Raw genomic sequence first — 24858 nt, forward strand, 5'->3', positions numbered from 1 at the left:
GACATGAAGTAGAGAAAAACTCTGTAAAACTGACAGCAGGGCCTCTTCAGAGGAAAACTCCATACGCTCTAAATCTGTCTTCTTTGGTCATGTGATACTATTTCTTTCATTCATAATCTTTAAAACCTGATTGGTGAGATGATTCCTGTTGTATTACTTTTTAGCTAAAGTCTTTTTGCCTAGACATTCTAGAACTAAGACTTATGGAAAACGTAAAGCTAACCCTGCTTCGTTTCTCGTTTCCCTCTCAGATTCCTTCTTCCTCTCCTTCAGTCTGACTAGTGGGAACGTTTTCTCAGTTTGGGCGTTTTCTGTAAAAAACCAAACTGTTTTGATTCAAAAGTCTACAAGTTTTAAATTTCCAACATATGTTCTTGTTTTTCCTGATTTCTGTTCAGTGTTTAGTGCAAACGTCATGCAGGCTACCGTTTTTTATTTTTTACCATTAAGCTACAATATTCACAGATTCACATTTCTGTTCATTTTTAGTTAAATGATTACAATTTTTTGGGGGGAAAAACAACTATGTTTTTAACACAATTTATTAAAACTTAATAAGATTAAAGTCCCACTCTGATCATCTTCTTATCTATTTTCACCATGTCCTAGTGGTCTTTTCATCGTGATACCATTTCAAGAGAAACTCTTTTTAAAAACGTGTCGTTTTGTAGGACATAGTCTCTGCAGAGTAGTAGAAGTTCAATTCAAGTTCAATTCAAGTTAAATTCACCTCTGAGTTTTAGGTGGGATTGTGTGTGCAGAGTGAGCCCGTCCCCACTTCCCAACACACATTTGTTTACACGCTCCTTCGCTAGCTTACAGCCCCTCACACCCACAAACTAACACTAGCAGTGCAACAAAAATGGCGAGCAATGTCAGATCTATCCAGCCGTCCAGTTTAGATCCAGATTCCAGCTCAGTTGAGTTCATGGATCTATGTGTTTACAGGTGGATGCATCAGAATGGAGCAGAGCAGGGAGCTTGTGGCTTGTAGTAGTAACTTCTAAGTCACAGTCACAAGCTTTTTCATACGGCATTTTTCCGTCTGGTTCTGATTTAAATAAATATCCCTCATAAATGCGGTTTGAATCTTAATTTTCTTTATTCGTGTCCTCTATTATGACAAAAATGCCCCAAGAGCATGTTAAAAACACCAAAAGCCCCATTTTCATTATAGTGGGTCTTTAAGTGCTGAGAGTACCCGACTCCTCCACCAGGGGGCGTCTGACGCCTTGCCTCAAACCAGCTGTTTTAAAAGGTGCCTGTGTGCGCACGCGCCACCGGCTCCGGTTGTGCGGAGACTCTGCTGGTCTCTCTCTCTCTCTCTCTCTCTCTATGTCTTTCTCTTCTCTTATTTTGGGAAAGCAGACAGACCGCGAGGTGAGTGACGTCGTCGTCGCACGCGCGCCCGCAACCCGCCGGGTCCGGCTTATCATGGGAGGTCTGGGTCAAGGGGACCCGAGAGGTTTTCTGCTGTCAGGAAAGTTTCCGAAAGCTTCTCTTTCGGTGGAAACTGCTGTAATGATATTCTGCTTCAGGATGATCTTTCACTTTCTCCAAACATCTGAGTGTTTCCAGATCACAACGAGCGCTTCATTAAAAAAACCGCATCCTGATGAAGTCACTCCTGCAGGTTTATGGGAGGGTCCTGCGTTTTATTTTTTATTTTTTCATAAACCTGCATCAGTTCGGTTAATAACAATAAATTCACACATTCGGACTTCCGGCCTCAGTCAGTCTTCTGCACCGTCAAATATTACCAGCAATATTTTTGGTTATTTAGCCTGTTTTGGGAGGTAAAGAGAAACCTGTTTTATTTTAATCCATATTTTTACTTTTTAATTCATGTATTTATCATAAATGTTACATTTTCTTGCTAAATATTTAGTTAGCAAATATTTCATTTCAAATAAAAAATAATTGTATTTCGTTATTTTATGCAAACTAAATGTTTATTTAGTTAATAAAATAAAAAATACAAACAATAAAAATTTAAATTCATTTAAACATTTAGTTTGCAAATCAAATATTTGGGCTCACTGAAATATCTATTTTCCACACTAAACATTTAAGCTCCAAATATTTAGCTTTTTGACTAAATCTTTAGTTGGGACTAAACATACAAATTAATATGCTGAGAATAGGAAGTGGACTATCAAAATAAAAGCTGGAATTAGTTCTATCTGAACGTCGTCCAGACATCCACCCATCAAACGCGCCTCTTCCTGTCAGGATTTTTAACCTCCTTCCTTTTCTGGGCTGCCATGAGCCTCAGCATCATTTGCTCCAATCTTTCGGTGCTGGAAGCCGTCAGTCGGACCTGCCGTCAGAACCGCTGCCTGCATCTGTGGTCCCCATCTGCTCCATTCTGATGCATCCGCCGTCAGACAAATAGATCTTCGTTTTCCTCGTCTGAGCTGGAATCTGGATAAACTGGACAACCGGATAGCTCTGATGTATTGCAGCCATTTTTGTTGCACCGCCAGTGTTAAATTGGGGTTTCGAAGGACTGTAAGCTAGTGGGGGGAGTGTAAACAGAGGGTTGATGGGAAATGAAGGCAGATTCAACTCAGAGGTGAATTTTCTGCAGAAAACTATGTCTTCGAAGACGACACAGGTTTTTCGGTTTTGGTTAAAACGGCGTCATCATAGTTAAAAGACCACTGGGAACATTTTCACAATAGATCAGAAGACGACCGGCGTGGGAATTTGACACATTTAATTCCTTGTGTTTGAATTTTTACCTGTCATCTTTTGATCTGATTTCATATTTTCTGTTTCATCTATTTTAGCTCACGAGTGACTATTTGAATTCTTTTTATCCAGTTGGTCATCAGCGTTGGGGGGCCCAGTTCTGGCTGCGGGGGTTGATTTTGGTTCCGATCCATTCTCCCAATGCTGACGCATCTCTCATGCTTGCCTTTCCTTTGAGACTCGATGTGCAGAACTTTCTTTCCTGTTTTTATCAGGAATTTGGCAGAAATGGGAGATTTCTGGAATGGGGGGCAGTGGGAGGAGGGGTGATTTTATTTTTCTACCATCTAAAGCATTTAAGTTGACATACTTTATGAATACAGGGTTCTTATTTTAGGAGCATTTCTGTTTTTTCTTTAATGATGGAGCAGACGTTCATGCAGAACACCTCAAAATTCACAATCAAGATCAAGTCTGAGGCAAAAATCTGGACTTCTTTTGGCTTCTGTGAGTTTTATGTTGAGGATTCCTGAAGAACTGCTGTGTTTTGAAAATCCAGCAGCTGTGCATCATGTGTGCAGATTGAGCAGGCCTGTTTCTGTTAAAACGTGGATAACTGAGGAGTCCAATGAAAAGGATTCTAGTGCCTCTCCGATCATCTCTTTTCAAAGCGTTCCCAGTTTCGAGCCAGATTCCAGCTCAGACGGCGGATAAAAAAAACCCAACATGGATCTATTTGTCTGCATACAGGGGGCTTCTACATAACTAAGCATCTCTCAAACAGCATTTTCTCGTCCGCTCCTGATTTACAGCAGCTTAAAAAAAAAAGCTTTAATCTTAATGTTCTCTATATCTGTCAATCATCAGAAAAAAGCTCAGAGATCACCTTTAAAAGACCAGAGACATGATTTTCATGGGAGTGAGTCTGTAAGAATTCGGAGACAAAAAGTACAGAAATCAAGGGTGGATGAAGGCTCTCACTGTATAACTGATGCTCTGTGCTGTTTTGTGTTCTGCTCCCTTGTCTCTTCTTAAAAAGGGGGTGGGAGCGGCACCGTTCAGTGGGCAGGGCCTTCACGGCTGCTGTGGGTTATCTGGGTGAAGCCCTCTGAGAATGTGACATATGCCACATGTTTCCACCACAGCTCCCCGCCATGGCGGCTGCGCTCACCGTGCTCCTCTGCTGCCTCTACGCCATCGCTGCTGCAGAAGCCGACTCCAAAAAAGGTAAGAGCGTCCGGCTTCTGCCAAAGTTCTCTCCTGTCTGTTTGGGGTGGATAGAAGCTTCATGCGCTTCATGCCCAGGTCTTTTGTTTTTCCCTGTGGTTTCAATGAAAACTGCAATAACTGTGTCTTAGAGAACACAAATGGTTTGGGCTTTCAGATGAGCTCAAACTGTGTTGCACAACACTGCAGTCCTCAGTCGAGGCCGAGAGGCTCATTTCCAGGGAAGCAGCTTACCAGGAATTCTGCAGCGGGGAGAGCGCTCTGCAGCTGAACAATGGGAAGCTGTTCAGAGGCTGTGTAGTTTTCACACACGGGTCGTGTTCTGCTCACGGATGGACAGCAGGTCTGCCGGACAGCCGCCGGTGGACATCCTGGGGTTTGTTGTTGAGTAAGCCGGTTGGAGCCATCCGAGGACACGCTCTCCCGCTGGCGCTTTTCTTACTGGCTCTGGGTCCGTGCGGGATTGTGAAAGCCTGGCGTTTTCACAGAAGCGCGGCCACAGTGCCAGAGAAACGTGATACTGAGAGCCATCAATTTGTTTTGCAGAAATGAGCAGTGGAGGTCGTTTCAAGCGTGTGACCTGCAGATTCCTTGAATCTCTGCCCTCTTCTCCAAAGTATTTGAGGAACTCTCACTTAAATTTGTCGGCTGCTGTCACTGTGGTTTATGGCCGCATGCTCGGCAGGGGGAGATTGCTTCACCCGAGGGTTGGATCTCATTGGACTGCAACAGCTCAAGATGGTTTAAAAACGGCGTTCCAGGGATTTCAAAGGTTTCATCACTCGGCATCCTCTCTATCCCATATTTTTGTTGTCAGTTCTAATTTCTCAAAGCTGTTCAGACTGATTAGAGACAGAAACAAGAACCTGATACAACTGGAACACAACTCACTCAACACACATTTGAACAACACATTACAGATCTACACATGCATGTGCAATTGCACTTGCAAATACATTGACTTAAAGGGCTTATATCTTGCAAAATCAGCTGTTAGGTGTATTATAATGTTACCTCCTCAGAGAAAAACAACCCCAAAGCGCTATTTTGATCCGTTCACGCATCTCTGAGTATTTCTCTAAAAATCTGCTTTGAGCACCAGACCCTTCCAATCCACGAAGACCAGCGGCTTCTTACGAGCTGACGTACACCACTGAGGAACAGCCTCTTCCAGGAAGAGTCAGCACTGCCAGCTCCGCCCCCAGACTAACAGACACACCCACTTTCTCTGTGGAGCTAGCGGCTTTCCTTTTCTATACACAATATGCACATCCATCGTTGCAAAAGTTCGGATGTTTGTTTTCGTGGGTGAAACGCAGACACGCTGCTGAGGCCGACTCTAGGGTGACATCATAAAATGGGCGTCACCCACATGGAAAGAAAGGCGGCGCTTCAGAGATCGAGTAGTTCTACTTCCGGGTTGGAAAACGAGCTGGGAAAAGAACTGCTAATTTATCAAAGTTATCGTTCTTTACTGTGCCAAAGGTAATATATGGTCATATATACGGATATAGTTTATTCTGAAAAGCAGCTTAAGAAAAGCAGGATATAGACTCTTTAATGGATAAATTGAATTACTGAGAATTTCTATATTCAAATTGCAGATGGAAAAAATGCAGTTTGAAAAAGATCGTATTTGTGACGTGGAGAACACGCTGGGCGGGCCACAAGCTCCCTGCTCCGAGCTCTCAGCAATAAGGAGGGGAAGAGGGGCGGAGTTGCTCCGAGCTAACAGTCCCGCCCACATCAGAGGCAGATTTCAAATGAACTCCTGCCGCTCTGCAGAAGCTATGTCCCAGAAACCAACAGGTTTTTTTGATTTTGGCTAAAAGCAGCATAATCATAATGTAAAGATCCAATGGAAACACTTTGATAATAGATCCAAAGATGATCAGAGCGGGACTTGCAAGCTGAGGGAAAAGAAACCTGATACTTAAATGTAAACACATCTGTTTGTAAATGCATTTATAGATTTCAAGTTTTTATCAAACATTTAATAAAAAATAAAACAGTTCAATGAAAAAGTGTCATTACAAAACACTTACATATTTAAATTTGAACGTTGAATCAGAAATCATATTTACCGATGCTTCTTTTTAATTTACAACTTATCAGATGTTGTGCTACTGTTCAGACTGGTTCTTCAGATTCTGTAGTCATCAGGCAAAACAACGCAAAGAAGGAAAGTCAAACGTGTGGATGAATTAAGAGATTTTCAATTCAATTTTATTTGCATAGCCCAAATTCACAACAACAGTCGTCCCGATAGGCTTTGTAACGGTAATTGAAAAAGTTAAACACAAGATCAAAAGGATCATGAATACATAGAATTCAATAAGAAATACTAATTGAACTAACTAAACTGACTAAACTAAACTGGACATCCCTGCCCTTAGACCCTCCTTCGGGATTTTGAAATATACACAGGGAACAAAGGAGACATCTCTTCATAAGGAAGGCCTCGTCTGGGCCCCCCTGTGCCTGTCCCCAGCCTGGGTAAAATAAAGGGTTGTTTCAGGAAGGGCATCCGGCGTAAAACCCTCTGCCAGACCACCTGTGTGGATCAGAGACAGCTGATGTGCTGTGGCGGCCCCTGAAGGGACATGTCCAAAGGTGAACAACTGCAACTTCCCTGGTACTGAAAAAAAGATCAGCAGCATTCTAGTCCCGATAAAGAACCAAAACCACAGAATAAGAGCTTGAAACAGCCTCTTTAAGCGTTCTAATCAGAGCTGTCTGTTCTGTCTACTCTGTTTGGGTTCCTCAGACTCAGAACTTTGCTTTCAGTGGAGTTTGTTGGCTAACAGGCGGTCCCACGCTCTGAACATTTCAAGCTTTTTGTTTGTTTTCTCTTCACGTTGGGCCCATAAAGCTTGTTAGGCCAGTCAAGGGTCTTGGGCTGTAACCTCTAATGAAGAGACTCTGGCCCCTGTGCCACTGGAGGAAATGGCTCTTTCTAAATGCAGAGCATGAGGCATTTCCCCCTCAGAGAGCTCTGCTCCATGTCTGAACAAGGCTTTCTGAACAGCCTCTTGTGCTTTGCATTCACTGCAAAGACATTAATGTCAGCTTCCCACCGGCGTGCTCTGCCAATGTTAATGGATGCAATAAAAAGAAAAGCACACATTAGTTATCATCAATGGTTTGTGTAAACAACAAGACACAACGACTGTGGGCTGAAGAATAATTAATGGGATCTGCTGGAAGTCCTCTGCAAGGAAATTAGCACTGGCTGCTTTCCTGCTCTCCTTCCAATCTCAGCTGAAAGGAAACGCCTCGGGTCCTGACAGAACAAATCCAATGAGGAGGTTTCTGCCTGAAATGTGATGTTGGGAACATGGACGGAGAACTGAGGTAAACAACTTTAATCCAGTTTCCAGCATGATGAGATCCGGCTGAGCTGATGTTCAGTGCAGTTGTTGGCTGAAAGTGGACTCTGCTTCTCGTGTATTTACTAAGCTCACATGAGGCGGCTGCAGAGCAAACAGACGTGCGCCACAGCTGCTCGTGTGCTCGTGTGTCCGCAGGCTGTTTACCTGTGTGTCCAACTGTCCTGTGACATCGGAACATTGTCCATGAAGCTCTCCTTATAGCAACAACTTCTATTCTTCAGGTTCCCACAAAAAGTTTCATCTCATACATGAAAACGGAAATCCTGGTGGTTTTAATCTGTAAAAATAGAATCAGTGAAGTGAAAACTCAAAAAGAACAATTTACGTTCTGTTTTGTTTTTAATTCCCACAACTATTTTGTAGCATTTTATTTGGTTTATTATGTCGAAATGTCAACACGTTCCCACGCAGCTGACTAAAATAACCAACATTTTCACCTTTACGAGGATTAGTGCTAAAACGGGTCTGAAAGTCTGATTTTGTTGTATGATACCAAAAACGTTAATTCTATAGTTTAACCTGCATAATCTGAATGCTAACAAAGTCAAAAGATCCTTGTTTTAAGAAAACTGTGATAAAAGTAATCTTATCAAGAAAGTTTTCTATTGCAAAGTAAAATAATCACATTAACTACTAATAAACAGTAAAGTGTTCCTAAGATACCAGTACAATATGAAGATTTATTTGAAAGTAATATTCAGTTCTTAAATAACAATTAAATTTGCAATTTGATCAAATGCACTTTGCAATTTAGAATTCAGTATGAAAACATTTCAATCTTAATTCTTTATATAAAATGTTGAATCAAAGTAAAATCAATTGCATTTTTTAATTGTTGTGGCTTTTTGGTACCACAATTCATATTAAAATGAGTTTCAGTCAGACAACTCATGTAGAGAAAGCTTTATTTTCCATATTTTCTTTTAGTTTCGGCATAAGGCTCCGTTCAGATACAATAAAGCAAGATCTCTATAGAAAACTTCAGGTATAAAACTACCCCCAACGGAGCTCACAGGTGGGAGCCGGGGAGGAGGGTGGGGCGTTAAAACGCAGCGCTGGCAGAAATGGATGAAGATGGTTCTTAAGTAGGACGTGGCACAGGTGAGGTTATTGGGCTGAACCGCCCGCGGGGAGGAGTAAACGCACTGCTGAGCTACCTGCTCATTTTATATCTAACAGTTCAGCATGCAGTTTGGCCATGCATTTTGAAAATCACATTCCAATTCCTTGTCTGTTTTTCAATGTATTTCAGGGTGTATTCATCAGACTGGACACATTTGCTTTGCTTAAAGTAAACCAGAGTTTGTTTCCATTGATAATCAGGAACAAATTTTCAGTGTAAATACACCCAAGCAGACCCGGAACCAGTCTTGGACCCATCTTTGGAGGTGGTCTCGGTTCATTTCCAATCGGACTGAGCTTCGGTTCGCTCTTAGATCCCTCCGTCTGGAAACAAAAGAAACAGAAAACTGAACCAAAACGGCCACCATGGCTGACGTAAACAGAGAAGGAATGAAGGAACAGATGAGCGAAGGACAATTATAAAGCAACAATTGTCGTGTTGTGAAAAAAAGAGTCCAACAGTTTATTTGTTAAAACATTTATTTTAACACATTTTAACACAGAAACGACCCAATTCTGATTTTTTTTAACCCCTATGTGACCTGTATCTGATCTTTTCATGACAGTCTGAACGACACAGATCTGATCTTTTCGAATGCGACCCAGGCCACTTGAGTATGATGTCCTGAATTCGATACGTATCCGATCTTTTGAAATGCGACCGCCGTCTGAATGGCCAGGCCACATGTATCCGACCCGTACGTCATTGATATGCTACAAACGTCTTAATTCTGCATTGAAGTAGGCCGGAACTAGAACGTAAACATCAACCATGGCGAACGATGCTGCTGAGACCAGTCAGTGGAAGGGAAGCCAGGTCACCGATTGGATTAATATTTGGGGTGACAGCTCTATTCAGGCCAAACTCCAGGGCTCTTATAGCACGCTCAGCCATTTCCAGCGAAATAGCCGAGCGTTGTGTTGAACCTTTCCCGCGATGACTTTTTTTCCTTTCTCCCTTTCCAACCGTGGTCTGAAGCGCGGAGGACCCAAGGCGGATCCTCCTCCGGGGTTCACATCCCCGTTCGGACCCTCAGATTCTCCAGAGCGGGTTAATAAAGAGTCCATAGTATTTATTCTGGGGAAAGCCTTCTTTCATTACCGTTCTCCTTCCTCCGTAACACACAATATGAATGCGCGCCCCCACTGCCCCCCTCATTCTCTACCTCGCTGCACGCGCTCTCCTCTCTGTTACACACACACACGCGCGCGGCCCTAGCACATAAACATCCCCATTCCACAACAGTGGGTACAGACGATCCTGGCTCCAATGCCTTCTTAAAATGAGAAGATTGTTATTGTACTGGCTCCTTTGTGAAATTAAATTTAATAATGCCAAAAGAGCTCCGCTGTTGCCAACACGGTTGTTGACATCCATTGTTAACGTTAGCTACTTCTGCAAACAACAAGTGACGTCGTTCACCGTTGAGTACTCTTCTGTGCATCCGGGTCACTTCTGGGTCGTTTCACGGTCACACAGGAGATCACAAAAGTTCGCATTTAATTGGAAATGTGAACGGCCTTGCAAAAAAATCTAATTTTTTCAAAATATCCCAATTGAGCATTAAGCCCTGCAGTGTGAACGTAGCCTTACATACTTTTCCATGTCTCATTACGCAACACGCGCTGCTGTGACGTCATCCTAAAAGCTACCTTGTAGTTCCTTAACAGAATTCTCTTAAAACAATATTACACCACAACCATAAGACAGCAACTCATTCCAGTGTGATGGGATGCATTCAGACTCATCAAAACTATTTTTCATGTGACACAAATTGCTTTTCACTGTTTTCTCGTCAATGTATGTCATGAACACCTATCAGCCTACCTTCTTAGCGGTCTTCTTGCCAGTAACCGCCCTGCAGCACGACTCCACCGGACCAAAAAAGCGAGTATAAGTGTTGAGGCTGACGTTGACACAAACGTTCATGACTTGTGAGCGAAATGTAAAGTTTGAATGAACCAAAAGTGCAGGACTTCCATCATTTCTGTTTCTAGTTGCTTTTCCCGAACCCTCGCAATTCCTGACCAATGAGTGAACAGATCTTTGGTCACATGGTTTTGTTTATAAGGAAAGTCCCCTTGATGTCAGTCTGAATACAGACCAAACGCAAGGTTCAGGACCCAATCTGGACCAAATTAAGCGGACCGGGTCCGGACCAAACGGGTCTGAATACACCCTTAAAATCTGTTGATTTTTTGTGTCAAAAGCCAAAAGAAATTGCAGAACAGCCCCCCCTCCTTCCCCCGTGCCCGGTGTTTTCATCAAGATGTTATCACGCAAAACTGCAATCTGTCAGGCTCCCATCGGGTCCTGCCTTCCTGCATTCTCTATCAGTTTGAATTAAGGGTAAAGTAAATGTCCACAGGTGCTACTCCGTCAAACTGCATTCTGTCTTGGGGCCGCTCCCTTTAGGGGGGCCACAGAGAATCGTCCACCGGCGTTTTATCCCCCTCACTCTCTCCTCTTTGTCTACATCCATGAACCTCCTCTTTGGTCTTGGTAGCTCCAACCTAAGCTTCCTTTTTCCAACATCGTCACTGTTTCCTTGCCCTCAACGTGTCCAATTCACCTCAGATAAACCAAAAGTAACTGCAGCCAGGTTAGTTCACCATGGTAACCACTAGATGAGTATTTCCAGAGTTGACTTTGTCCTCATTCTCTCTATTGTAAATCGTTCTAACTTGACAGCAGAAATAGGCCCCACAATGTTTCTTTATCACTTTTTGCACCTATGTGGTTAGATTTATCATCCCAGTTAACTGCTGAGTGGGGAATTCTTTCAAACTCAAACATTTAATTTGGGATAAAAACATTCCGTAAATTGGGGCGTGGCCAATTTCAGATTGTCTAGTGATTGTCCAATCATCAGGCCTAGAATACCAAAGTGGGCGTGTTTGTCCAGTTTTTCTGATGGGATGTTTGATAAAAATGGAAATGGCCACATACTGACTTTTAGTTATAAACACTTACGTTAAAATATGGTCTGTCTATAGCTCTCTAATGATATTAAATTGTGAACTTAATGTTCCATTTATTAAAGCTAACAGATGAATATTAGTTTAATAAAAATCAACAATTTCTGAAACCTGTAATGGTTAAGTTTCGTCCTATCTCTGTTTTTGAGAAACAAGACAATAATAGAAATGAATCCAGACTTTTAAAGGCCCTCTGAAAATAATCTCACTTCATAAATCTAAAAGGTTTGTATTTTTATGAACATGTGGCCTTCGTGGTAAGACAAAGACTAATGTCAATAATGTTAAAAAAAATATTTCATGTGACTTAAGAATGTTTATTCAGGGTCAGCCAAACTCTTTAGAATTATTTTCTGCTGTATAAAATCGAAAGAAGTTAGTTTTTTCTATTAATGTGTTGCGACAATTGAAGAACATTCAGAAAAAGAAGAGTTACCTACAGAAAACAATCAGTGAATTAAATCTAAAAACTTTCAAAACTTTACCCTCTTCTTTTCAGTTTGACTTCTGAAACACAAATGAAATCGGTTGGTCAAGACTTTTGTTTTTTGCCGTGCACAAAGGTCAATCGAGGACATTGTCAGCATCGGTGATCCACAAGAATGCAGCCCATTACTGGTGTCAGGTAGAACTTCTCCTAATTCTGACAAAGCCCAGTTCCCAGGAGCGGTTGGTGATCTGGTAAACAGGTTATTTTTAACCCGTCACTCAGAGGTATGCATCATCTGCTCGGAGCGTGTGGCAGCCATCGTGTTCTCACCCTTGTCGGCACTAAGCCAGCCCGGACTTGCAAAATAATCCTGAAAAGTTGCCGCCGACGGCCTGCAGGACGCAGTCAGTGCGTAGAGAGGCAAAGAAAAAACGCTGCTTGTTCTATTCTACTTGATTCTACTCTTCTGTCCAGCAGTTGAGCACATAAAACGCAGAAAGCCTGACATCCAGAGTTCTGCTCTGCACTCTTTGGACAAAAGAGAGGAAAAAAGGATGGGTTAGAGAGAAGAAAGGGAAAGAAGTGGTGAGACAGAAAAACAAAAAGACTGGACATAAAGAGAAAAAAAATACACAAAATAGACTAAATTAACAAAGCTTAATTCAATTCAGTTTTATTTATATAGCCCAATATTTACAACAATAGTCATCTCTATAAATGCTGTATAATAAACATGAATCATAGAGAACATAAAGTCATAGAATTCAGTAGGTCTTAGCTAAACTAGACTAAACAGCTACTGAATGTAAAAGGAAGACCAATAACTGGAACATTATCACTTCTTTACTTTGTTTTTGTCCAACAGTCCTCATTCTTTTAAAAACAGACTACAATAAAACAGCAAACAATCATAACTGAAACCTGAAGATGACCTTGATTCCAGAAAACTCTGCGAGGACTGATAGGTTTCACAGGAAACGGCCTCCATGGGGGTCAAAGCTCAGCCTGTCACTCGCAGCGCCGCACACATTCAGCCGCCCGCCCTTCAGCACTCATCCTGAAGTCAGTTCTTACTTTCAGAGGGATGCTCGGTCCATTCTGTTCACTCTGGACCATGTCCGGGTCCTTCCCGCTTAGCTGGGACTCAATGGCAGAACCGCTAGCGTTTTCAATGGAGGTTTTGGTTGATGGCCAAGGATGAGAGCATCGCAGGCCTGGGTGTGTTTGTACTCTGCACACATGCAGGGGTCTAAAGTCACTCCCTTCAGGGCACTCATAAAAACAAAAAAATCTGTTTTCCACACCCAAATGCTGTCAAAAGATCCACAGAGACTCCAAGTCCAAAACTGTATTTTTGGAGACCTTTAAACGTTTTCCTGGAAACGCGTAGACGAAAACAGACGCTTGTCTACTGTCTAGTCACATAAATTATTACACCTTATCTGAAACAGGGTAAAAACATACTAAATTGATAGGGAACTGAGACAGAATTACCTGTTTTTATTTGCAATTTTTTCCTTATAGCAAGTGAAAGCTTTTTCTTTGTATCTCTCCATTGGAATGTCAAATTAATGTGTCTTTTTCACACATTTTTTATTATTTTTATGTTCCCTGTTTTCTTCAGGTTTGTAGTTAGAACTGAAAGAAAGACCCGTAAATTCCAGTCCCTTTCCATGACTTTCTCCTCTGCAGTGTGTTTTGGTCCAGAGCCACTCCAACATGTTTTTGTAGTTTCTTGCATGAAACCACATGATGGAACCTTCTAGTGATTCAAACCGCATGTGGTTTGTTTTTGAAGGCAAGGTCTGAGTTTTTTTCTTATTTTTTGCATGTCTCATGAACGTGTCAGAGTATCTCTGGGTTCATCCAAATATTCACAAACAGCTCAGGCTGTGCAGAGGTGCAGCCCCAAAGTCATTCCAGGACAGATGCAGCATTTCACAGGCTGAGCAGCTAACTCTAGCTGTGGGAAAATCCCAGAATTTGCACATTACCTTGGGTTTAGTGTCTCCTGGATCCCATATTGTTTGGCAGGAGATTAGATACTATACAACCAAACTGCTGGGTTATTTTTTTATGATGCTCTCTTAGATCATTTTTTGGAAGATGCCAATGGGTTTTTTTTTTTTTATTTCCTGGAACTGTGATGAGGTGGACATAAAACTTTAAGCCTGAACAAAAATGAGATAAACGGACCCAAAGGCTGAAGATAAGATTATCCAGAAGATGAACAGGTGAAGGTAAAGTCTTGAGTTCCCCCTCATCCCCCTGCAGATACAGCATTAAGCCTGGGATTCAGGTCCTGTCAGGCTCATTCAGACCTTATTGACGTATGATTAGATTCATAGTCTGTTACATTCCCAGGTGTGTTTCTACGACACCACTGTATAACTGCTGATTTTATTGTTTTGTGCATTATTCTTGCTTTGATTACTTGAAATAAACCATTTCAAATTTCAAAAATCACAAAGGGACAACCAATAAGCTGGTCCACTCTTTCCCTGCACAGTTTGGGCTTTACGGCCTGAGGCCTGAAAGCTCCAGAAGAGGTGGTGTTTGGTATTTGGTTTCAATTTCTGAAGCCAGTAAACCTTTTTCCGTGCAAGTGCATTTCTGAGTAAAGCAAGAACAAAAAGATTATTCCACGAGAGCGGATTCAGACACGGAGCTCCCCAGCTGCTGCTTTTCCTGGACCAGCAGGAAAGTGACTTCCAGGAAAAAGCTGACGGTTGCCCTGTGGCCATGTTGTCTCACAGCCCAGCAGTCACTGCTGCAGTCCTACTCTGAGAGCCACTCAGCAGCAAGAGCTCCCCTCATCTGCAGCAGAAGATAGAGGTCTTCCTGCAGGCATGACTGTTTTCACATGTGACCTGCCCTTCCAGCGGCGATGGCTCAGCGTTCCTCTCTGCTTCTCTGTCCCTGCAGTGCAGCTGCAGAAGCCCCCACACCTCACCGGCTGTGTCTCCACCAACATGGAGACGTTCCGCTGCTCCTGGAAGGTCGGCACTTTCCACAACCTCTCGGATGCCGGAGATCTGCGCCTTTTCTATCTCAACCAAAAGTGAGGAGAAAGGCTTCTGCTGTTCTTGTTGTGTTCTCTTCAGTGGTTGTGAGGCGAGAGCTCCGGCATTCACTCGTGTTCATAAAGAGAGAGACACTGGAAATGTGGGAAAGGAGGGAGATGGCGGCAGAGGTGACCAGGAGGCCTCGTCTGTTTGCCACAAAAAAAAGGGTCAAAAAAAGCTGAGATGAAGGGAGAGCAGCAGTTTGACCACATGACAAACTGCAGGTCTGTTCTCCCCATCGAGTGTGCAGAGCAATGAAAAAAACCTTTAGATGAATATCTGCATCCATCAAAATAAGACAATTCAAACCATTCAATGGGTTTTAATATGGAAGCATTTTTGGAGCATAATTAAAAATAAAAACCAGAAATGCTTTTTCATTTTCAAAATGAAGCTGCATTTGGTGACTCAAAATTAAAAAGAAAAAGCAATCCGACAAAATCCTTTTTCTCCTTCAACACCACTCTTTCTGTCACTTTATTAGAATGATAAAGAAAATAGTATTTCACATTTCAAAAAGTTCGTTAGTAAATGTGTAGCAAAATTCAATTAGAAAATATCTAATTTGACAAAATGGATTAACAGAAATCTAAGAGAAAATCTAAGAGAAACTGCAAAGAGAGGATTGCATTTTCGTTTTTCACATCCGCCGTGCGAAAAGTGTCGCATAATTCATTTTCAGTCAGCATTTCCAGCAACCCTAAAGAACTTTTTGTAAATGAAATGTCAAATATCATTTTCTTTATCATTCTAATTAAGTGACAGAGCTGTGTTGAAGAAGAAAAAGCAGTTTGGCAGATGGCTTTTTAATTTTAATTTTGAGTCAACAAATTCAGCTTCATTTTATAAATGAAAAAGCATTTCTGGTATATACTCTTATTTTTAATTATGCTACAGAAATGCTTCCATAATTTTAATACAACTCAAAAATGAAGAAGTATAAAACGTTTTGTTTTCTCAGCTTTTCTTTAATGGGAACATATCTGTTCAGACTCGCTGGGCTTGTTTCATCCAGATAATTACCTTCCCCCACCCGTCCTTGTTAAATCGAGCAAAAAATCCCATCAGCCAAAATTCTTGGAAAGCTGAGTTTTGGTTTCTTTTCCTTCACTCGGATCTGATTACTGCCAGATCTTTAGATCAGGAAATCGCTCAGACAGACTCGCCTTGCTCAGTTCAGGTCAGAGTTCATGGCTGTAAAGTCAAACATTTGGACATAAATGGATCCATGAGAGAGTCCAAAGACAAAGACGCTGCTGAGCAACAAAAAAAAAACCTCTGGATTATTTCCAAGACCTACTATTTCCTACTGCACCCAGGCCCGTTGTGTGACGTTACACCCCCCCCCCCCCATGAGGCCTGCTTGGCCGTTGACAGTCTGATTCTGACATCAGGGGTTATCATCATTAGGAACATGGCAAACTCTGACTTTGATTGGTTGGGGGAATGTTTGATGAAAACAAGCAAATGCATGAAAAATGCTCACTTTAGGAAATAATATTTGTCCTCTTTTACAAGCCAAATATGTACAACAGTGTTTTCACTTTGAGATGTTTTGACACTCATGAGACATTACTGTCCTGCAGCTGCTTGGATGAAACTCAGATTTTTTTGTGTATACATCTGTCATGTGACCAACAGTTCGCTCAGTGCTGCGCCTGCAGAGTGGAGAGAATGTCCCGAGTACAGCAGGGAGACGCCACACCAATGCTTTTTCAATGAGGAGCACACCACCGTCTGGACTCAGTACGCCGTCCAGCTGCGCTCTGGGGATGGGGCTGTCGTCTACGATGAGGTTTTCTTTAACGTTCAAGACATTGGTGAGTTTCTAGTCCACACAAAACTGAGCTCACAGGCTCTGTCTCCACTTACGGTTAGCTTCTGTTAGATCAGCAGGCACACATTATGGCAGCTTCCGCATTTCTCAGCAAACGTTTTTGTTTTAAGGCTGGAATGAGTGTTTCTATTGTTCCTTCTGTCAAGTTTTTTGGCAGTTTTCTCCAAAATCCAGACCAAAAACCTTAAATGAACGGCAGTCCTTCTGTTGACACCTAAACCAGCAAAGCAGCTGTGATGTTGTCATGAGGTGTCGTTTAAGGCCGCGTCACACAGCCTCTACGTGCATTTAGCGCACATCGCACGGATTGGTCATACCTGAATATACGAGAAAAGTTGTGGTCGTTCCGTGAATTTTTCCCAGATGTATCACAAATGAACCCCTTTCAAACCCCAAATCAAGGTAAAGCCAAATCTGGCCCAAAATTTGTGCGTCAGTTGCACAATTGGAAAGTGATATGTGCGCCGTATATGCGATGTAAAAGTTATACATCGGTGGTGCATGCATGCAAAGTCCGTTATACAGACGTGGAACGGTCATCAGAGCCACAAATTTGCCTATGCATCTCTCAAAAATCCAGCACAATTGCATTGGATTTACATAATAATTGCGTGTAAAATACATACAATTCGAATAAACTGTAAATTGGGTCGTCTCACGGTCACACTGGAGACCACAAAAGTTCGGATTTACTTGGAAATGTGAACGGTCTTGCAAAAAATTCAGATTTTTTCAAAAAATCCGAATTGAGCATTAAGCCCTGCAGTGTGAACGTAGCCTTTGTGACACGGTCTATAGGTGTAAGTTTGAGCCGTTTTTTTCCGTCTCTTCCACCTCAGTTTTCTGGGTCAACCCCTCCCAAACTATTCTCAGATGTTTTTGCGCTTACTGTCCCAAGAAACGAAATAAAGAAACGGTGTAGGTTGGTTGGTGTGAGTGAGGAGGATGCATAGGAGAGGGTCAGATAGAGGTGGATGGTTTACTGTGGCGCCCCCTACAGGGGGCAGCTGGAGAACAAACAAGAGAACTACTAAACTTAATCTTACAGTATATATTTATACTTTCAGTGAAATTTACCTTTTACCTTTGATTAATGGCATGTTTTTTGTGATAAATAGAAAAAATAAGACCATTTTTAAAAGCTAATAATTCTGCGAAGAAAAGATTTGAATAAATGTTGATATTTAGTCTACAGATAATTGTTTAAGCCTTACATTTGAAGTGTTTTTACAGCTTTGATACATAAACGAAGTCTTTTTTGCTTTATAAATCAATTATGTTTTTAATTTTTATCAGTAAAAACATCTAATTAAGAAACTATCCAGATTGTCTTTACTAAAATGTTCCTGCCCTAACTAAACCTGTATAATAAAAATATTTTTCCCATAAGATTTTGAATCCTAACCCTTTTTTAGGATTCAGTTTTGCATTGATGTTTGCTTTTGTGGCTCTCGGTCTTAATTTGGTTCAGTTCTGGATTGCATTGCAGTAACATGTTCTTTTGATTTTGTGCATCACACTTATTTTGGTGGCATTTACTCATTGGGCCCCCAGCAGGACAAAGCTTTCAGTTCTTCACCAAAAGAAAGATTTGATGTCTTTTAAGGATTCTCTCATTGTCTCTGCAGTGGAACCGGACCCTCCTGTTGGCCTGAACTGGACCCTGCTGAACGTGAGCTTGACCGGCACTCACTTTGATATAATGGTGACCTGGAGGCCTCCAGATTCCGCAGACGTGAAGATGGGGTGGATGACCCTCAGCTACGAGGTCCAGCACCGCAGCCTCAGCTCTGACCACTGGGAGGTGGTGAGTGTCCCCCTGCAGTTTGCTGCGAGTTGAGCTGTTGCAGTTCTCAACGGATATTCTGCAGCAAAGTCTGCTTATCTAACTCTGAACCCCCCCCCCCCCCCCCCCCCCCCCCCCCCTCCAGACAGACCTTGTGTCGAGCACACATCGTACCCTGTACGGCCTTCAAACCAATGTCAACCACGAGGTTCGGGTCCGATGTAAGATGCACGGCATGACCAGATTTGGGGGATTCAGTGACTCTGCATTCGTGCACATCCTGTCTAAAGGTAAAAGGAGGACCTGCAGGACCAGAACCCAAAAAGAGAACCAAGCATCGACTGTATCAGAGAACTGGACTGAGTGTGACGTCACCCATAGTGACTGAGTTGCTTCTGGTTCCAACCAAATAAAGACAATTCAGTCGCCGTTTTTTTTGTTTTTTTTGGCGATACGGAGGCCGCCATGTTGGCACCAGAGATTGTCAGTAAGCAGTGATTAGTCCAAGATAGTTGCAGTCATCTCTCACCAATCAGGAGTGAGCTTGTGGGAAACATTTTGAATGTGGGCACCACCTACTTTTATTGAGGCATCTGATTGTAATAAAAGAAAAAAATGAGGACTATCAAGAAGATGTTGAAAAATGACTGAGTGATAGCTGTTTATTTCTCTAAAGCGTCTTGGAGCCACGGAGAACTTCATGTTTAGAACGCTATGGGTGAAGAGTCACTCAGTCCAGGTTTCATTTACAGTCAATGGAAACATTCAGGAATGAGAAAACTAATAAAGGCGTTCAGTTTCCTTGTGTCTTATATTTTCTGTAAAGGTTAAGAATTAATGAAAAAGCTGAAAAGGAGCTTTAAACATAAGCTTTGATTCTCATTGTAAATTTACTCCTTTTATTTGCATTTTTCTCCAATATATACATTTTTTCTGCATTTAAGAATGTTTAAGTCGTTTCTGGAGAGGTTGGTGTTACTGTGGAGGGTAAAAGCTTTCTGAAAAATGTTTTTTTATTTTATTTATGTAAAACCTGAATGTCTGTCACATGTACTCACTTTCTCTCAAGCAGTGTCGAGATTCCCAGTGATGGCTTTGCTGATCACAGGAGCCTTGTGTTTGGTGGCCATCCTGATGTTAGTCATCATATCTCAGCAGGAGAAGTGAGGATTTTTTTGAGAAATTTCATGTTTTTGTCCCTCACAGTGTGTGTTTGCTTCACCACGTTGTTCATGAAGGCAATATTTAATCATGATTTGTTATCATGTCTCCAGGTTGATGGTGGTTCTCCTGCCTCCTGTTCCTGAACCTAAAATAAAAGGGGTTGATTCTCGACTATTGAAGGTACAGACTCCCCTAAAATCATCTCAATGGTTTAAAGTCCCTCTACGGTCATGTGATCTATTTTTAAAGCGTTCCCAGTGGTCTTTTCATTTTAACAATGCTGTTTTTAACATTTTTTTTAACTGTGTTGTTTTCTATGACATCGTTTCTGCAGAGCGGCAGGAGTTCATTAGATTTGTACCTCTGAGTTGTGGGCGAGACAATTGACACAGAGCAACCCCCCCACTTTCCCCTCCTCCTTCCTGAGTGCTCGTACCAGGGGGGGCTCTGGGCCCGCCCTGCGTACTTTCTATGTCACAGATAGGATCTTTTTCAAATGGCATCAGAAGAACACGTTACAGCGGACTACTTTAACGTTTACTTATGTTTCAAAAACAAATGCATCAGAGAGTTTTCTGTTTTGTGATACTGGTTTTGTTTTTTTGTATTTTAACATCTGTGTGTCACAAAGTTCACACTGGCGGGTCCGTGCACATCAACACCTCTAGTACTTCCTGTCAGTTAAATGCAGATTAACTCCGACCTTAACATGTCTGCTGCTCCAGGTTGATCCTCGTTTCATTTTCTATTGTTTATTTTCTCTCGTCTTTTTCTGGGTTTTCCCGTCTGATCCCCCCCCTAAAATCACATGAGGTTAAGATGCTTCCTTTTATTTTCACTTGGTCATAAAGCAGTCCTGTGCGGTTCTGAGCTTATAAAAACTGTTTCTGCAGCAAAAACTGAATGAGTTTAAACTTGTTTCACTCAAATGTCTGATGCTAATCTGGCAGTTTTTCTTTAGAATGAGGCTGCAAAACTTTTTCACATTTCAAAATCAGACTTTTAGGAGTTTTGAGTTTGTGTCTTTAAACTGTGGCTGCTGCTCAAACAGCTCAGCTCTCTGTGCTGCTCTGGTTTTGAAACTCTTGCTTGACTCAATTTTTCTCTTCTATAAGTCGCACTGGAGTATAGGTATAGTATAGTATAGTATAGTATAGTATAGTATAGTATAGTATAGTATAGTATAGTATAGTATAGTATAGTATAGTATAGTATAGTATAGTATAGTATAGTATAGGTCACAGCAAACAAAAAATGCCTTCAGGAACAAGGAGGGGAAAGTGGGTGGGGCTGCTCTGCGCCGACTGTCCCGCCAACAGCTCAGAGGAGAAGAAAAATTCATATACAAGTCGCACTGGAGTATAAGTCGCACTTTTGGGATCCTTGTCCAAAACAGGCCACATAAAGTGGGAGTCAAGTTTTTAGCCTCATCGCTACATGGAAGCATTGACTGTTTATCTCGAAAAAACTCGACTTGTACTCCAAAAAATGTAAAAAAGAAAAAAACAAATGGAAGAGTGTCAACAGGTTTTCAGTTTGTGTAGACATTAGACTGCAGTGTCATTCTTGTTCATGTCTAAAGGAATAACTCAGGTCTTTCATCTGACAGAAAGGGAAGCTTCAGGAGTTCTCGTCAGTCTTGGGTGGCCACCCTAATTTGAGGCCAGAGCTGTACAGCGACCCCTGGGTGGAGTTTATTGACCTGGACATGGAACGGCAGAACGACAGACTGACCTGCCTGGACACAGACTGCCTCGTGGACTCCTCCAGCTCCTCCAACTGTTCTCCACTCGCTGCTTCCTTCAGGGACCACGACTCTGGACGCTCCAGCTGCTGTGAGCAGGATCTTCTTTGTGATCCAAATCCATCACCTGTCCACCCCCCCATCTCAGACCAAATCACCCCAAATGCACCAGCGTGCCAGCCAGACTCCGGTGCGGGAGTTGGGGTTCAAAGTCCGGGCAGAGATGCGACGTACACACAGGTCTGCGAGGTCCGGTCCGGTAACGTGATGCTCTCACCTGAGGAGCACCTGGATGGAGGCAGCATAGTGGAGCTAGTGGAGGAGGAAGCAGGGAGGAAGGAGGCTGTGAATGCAGATCATAAAAGCTACGGCGAAGAGCACAGCGGTCCTAAGTCTCCACCAAGCGCTACTCCCGCATACACCATGGTGGATGGCGTCGACACCCACAACAGCCTCCTCCTGACAACCAGCTCGACACCATCTGTCCATCTGACACCCCTAAAGCAGCTGCCGACCCCGGGCAGCTACCTGATTCCTGACCTTTTGAGCAGCATCACCCCATGAGCGAGCAGAGGCTCCTGGAGGCTGACTGAGCTTTACAGGCTGAAGGTCAGGTCACCAAAAGCATTTGAAGGAGTCCCGTCGTCCCCGCGGCCCCTCGAGTTTACAGAGCAATCTGCTGGAGAGTCTGTGTGTGATTCTCGTTGGAGGGTTTGATCTGTGCAAAACCAAAAACAGAGCAGGTGGAGCCACATGGAACAGGAACCATCGGGAGCTGAAGCTCCTCTGTTGGTTCCACACTCGCTGATGTGGATTCATGAGGATGAACTTTAGAGGCACAAACGTGTTTTTTTCACTTTGTTTTTGGTGCTTCTGGCTGAAAGTAAAAAGTTGGTGTTTGAAGTGTTGTTTGCTGCTATGACTTAAGTACAGTGTTCCCTCACTGTATCGTGGGTCACCTTTTGGCGTTCTTTTTCTTGTAAATCAGTCTGCTTTCAGTCACATTTGCATAAATCTTGGATTGGAATCAGATTTTTTTTTTTATTCTATGAAACTGGACTGATTTTTCTATGAAGGTTTGATTTTTGAGAGCTGAAACAAACTGAAAATGTTCATGTCTGTCTGATCAAAGTGAATAAAGTGTGCAGTGAGGAGTCTTACTGCTCTAAAACATCTGGAATGTCTTAGAATGAACCCAGCGATAAGTCATGGAACACTGTCTTTAATGGAAAGCATGCATTTGTGTAGCTTTGAGCTCCTGGGTTGACCGTCCGCTGTGTAAAATACCAATTTTGTGCTGACTCTACAAAAGTACATACAAGCATTTTTATAAGTAAAAAATTTGCAACTTTAATTTTAAATATTTGTTTACAGGATCAAATATTGATTCACAGAATCCATTCATGGATTTTTTTTTTTTTCCTTTGGCGCCATTTCCTGTATTTGTTGTTTACTCGATCATTCAAAGCATTCATGATTTCAACATCGCAAGATCCACCTCTGTTCACTTTGACTAAAATAACCACCCAAACCTGCTTTTAGAAATGTAAAAAACAAGACGCCCTTAAAAATCTAATCACAAACTAGAACTGGACTTTTTGGAGCTAAATTGACTTAATTCAGTTCAGTTTTTCTTCGATTTATTGATTTAACAAAAACAGTCTGATAGTTTAAGCTTATTTGATGCTGCGACTCAACTGTCCATACTGTAATGGACAAAAACCAAACATCTGAAGCTTTTTTTAACATTATTTTTTAAAGCTTTCCTTAAATAAAAGTGTAAATTGACAATAACAAAAACTCTAAACAACCCAGAACCTTTTTCTTCTTTAGTGTCTCTTTACTGATAAATCAATAAATAAGCCTGACTCTCAGCTGTTGAGACTTTTGAGGAAAATGTTTACACTTCCAAGTGCGATATTATTATGTGTTTTACCCATAATTTGGTCTTTTAACAAAATGTAGAATACATTTTACAGTAAAAAGTTTTTCAAACAAAAATAAATCCGACTATAGTCACTGCATTGATTCAGAAATGTACACATAAATGTTAGGGGGAGTTTAATAAGTCTCTAACTCTGCTTTATGTACAAAGTACATATTTGTATGAAAGTTTTGTTACTTTTTTAAATCACAAAATAAAAAATCTGTGAAACTGTTTCATAAATGTTTGATCCAACACATTTTTAGAATGTTTGGCGTATACTTATACAGCGCTTTATTTGTCGCAGTCCTTTGCACACGCATTGATGGTAGCTCCGCTGGCGCCAACCTGTAACTACTGTAACCATTAGGAGCAATGTGGGGTTCAGTGCCTTGCCCAAGGACACTTGGCTGCTCAACCTCAGTACTATATAGGCACCCTGATTCGAAGTCTTGTGTACTATCAAAAGTTCATTTATGTCAGGTACATCTTAGAAATACATACATGTACATTGGAGGATTGATTACTCCTAAATAATAGTAAGAGGAGGACTGATTTCCATACAGGAATAAAGTTTGACTTTAGAAAAAACGAAACAGCCAAAAGCAGCAGCATCTTCTTCACTTTTCCTTCCTGAATCAGCAGGTTTTTCTGCTTCACTCCTGTTTAAAGGAACTCTCACGTCTGCTCACAGTGGACGGTAACTCTCACCCCTGGTGAAGCGTCCAGCATGTACCCCACCAAGACTACAGCATCCCTGTTGTTTAGGAATCAGAAGTGAGCTGACTGAGTGGTTAATGTTTAAACCCTCTTAGCCCTGGCGACTGACCTGCTCTCCTCACACATACGTGTTTACCCTGACATAGATCAGCCTGTATCCGAACACCCTGATCCTGTCACTCCTGTTTATCTTACCATTGATTTGAAGCGACCACACAAACAGGGACGCCTCTTAGAAGCACCATGGACCAGAGGCGGACGCTTCACCGGGAAATCTGCTTTGTTTTTGTAGGCAGGACTCTCAGGAGATCAGTTTGATGCAGAACCACTACATCAGCCTAACTAAACGCAGATCAGCTTTCAAGTAACACAGCAAAACATCACTGATTTGTGTCCGGATGAGGAACAAACTCTATGAACCGCTGCAACTCAAAGAATCCATTCTGTTATCCACTGAGGATTTGCTTTAATGCCACATCTCTGCCAGCAAAGCAGTTTTTGCTTACAAGTCTGTAGAAAAACTCTGGAGAAACAAATGCTGTGGCTCCATGGTGCACTTTATTCAAACCACCTCAATCACAAAATTGATTCTCCAATCAGCATCATTACAGACACCACCTAACTGTGTTAGGCAAAAAGAAGTGAGCTACGAATGTGCCTCATTTGTAAGAATCCAAAATAACAAAGTGGCAAGTAGCCCACAGTTTGATTGATTTTTATTGGGGACTTTTTTTTAGGATTTTCGCGCGGAATGAGATGCCAGTTTGTAAAAGA

At 42.0% G+C, this 24858-nt stretch overlaps 1 protein-coding gene across 3 annotated transcripts; it reads left to right on the forward strand.

Moving 5' to 3' along the window:
• Positions 1 to 1245: 1245 nt before the first annotated feature.
• ghrb (growth hormone receptor b) lies at positions 1246 to 23607 on the forward strand. Of its 3 annotated transcripts, none has more exons than XM_023960350.2 (9): positions 1246 to 1380; positions 3840 to 3921; positions 14770 to 14905; positions 16551 to 16729; positions 18375 to 18553; positions 18678 to 18822; positions 19605 to 19695; positions 19807 to 19876; positions 21306 to 23607. In XM_023960350.2, the coding sequence occupies exons 1-9, from the start codon at positions 1336 to 1338 to the stop codon at positions 22002 to 22004; spliced, it is 1626 nt and encodes a 541-aa protein (XP_023816118.1). In that variant the 5' UTR covers positions 1246 to 1335; the 3' UTR covers positions 22005 to 23607.
• The last annotated feature ends 1251 nt before the right edge of the window (positions 23608 to 24858 follow it).

This window comes from Oryzias latipes, chromosome 12 (assembly GCF_053564925.1).
Source record: "Oryzias latipes strain Hd-rR chromosome 12, Olatipes_Hd-rR_3.1".
In the NCBI taxonomy this organism is placed as follows: domain Eukaryota; kingdom Metazoa; phylum Chordata; class Actinopteri; order Beloniformes; family Adrianichthyidae; genus Oryzias; species Oryzias latipes.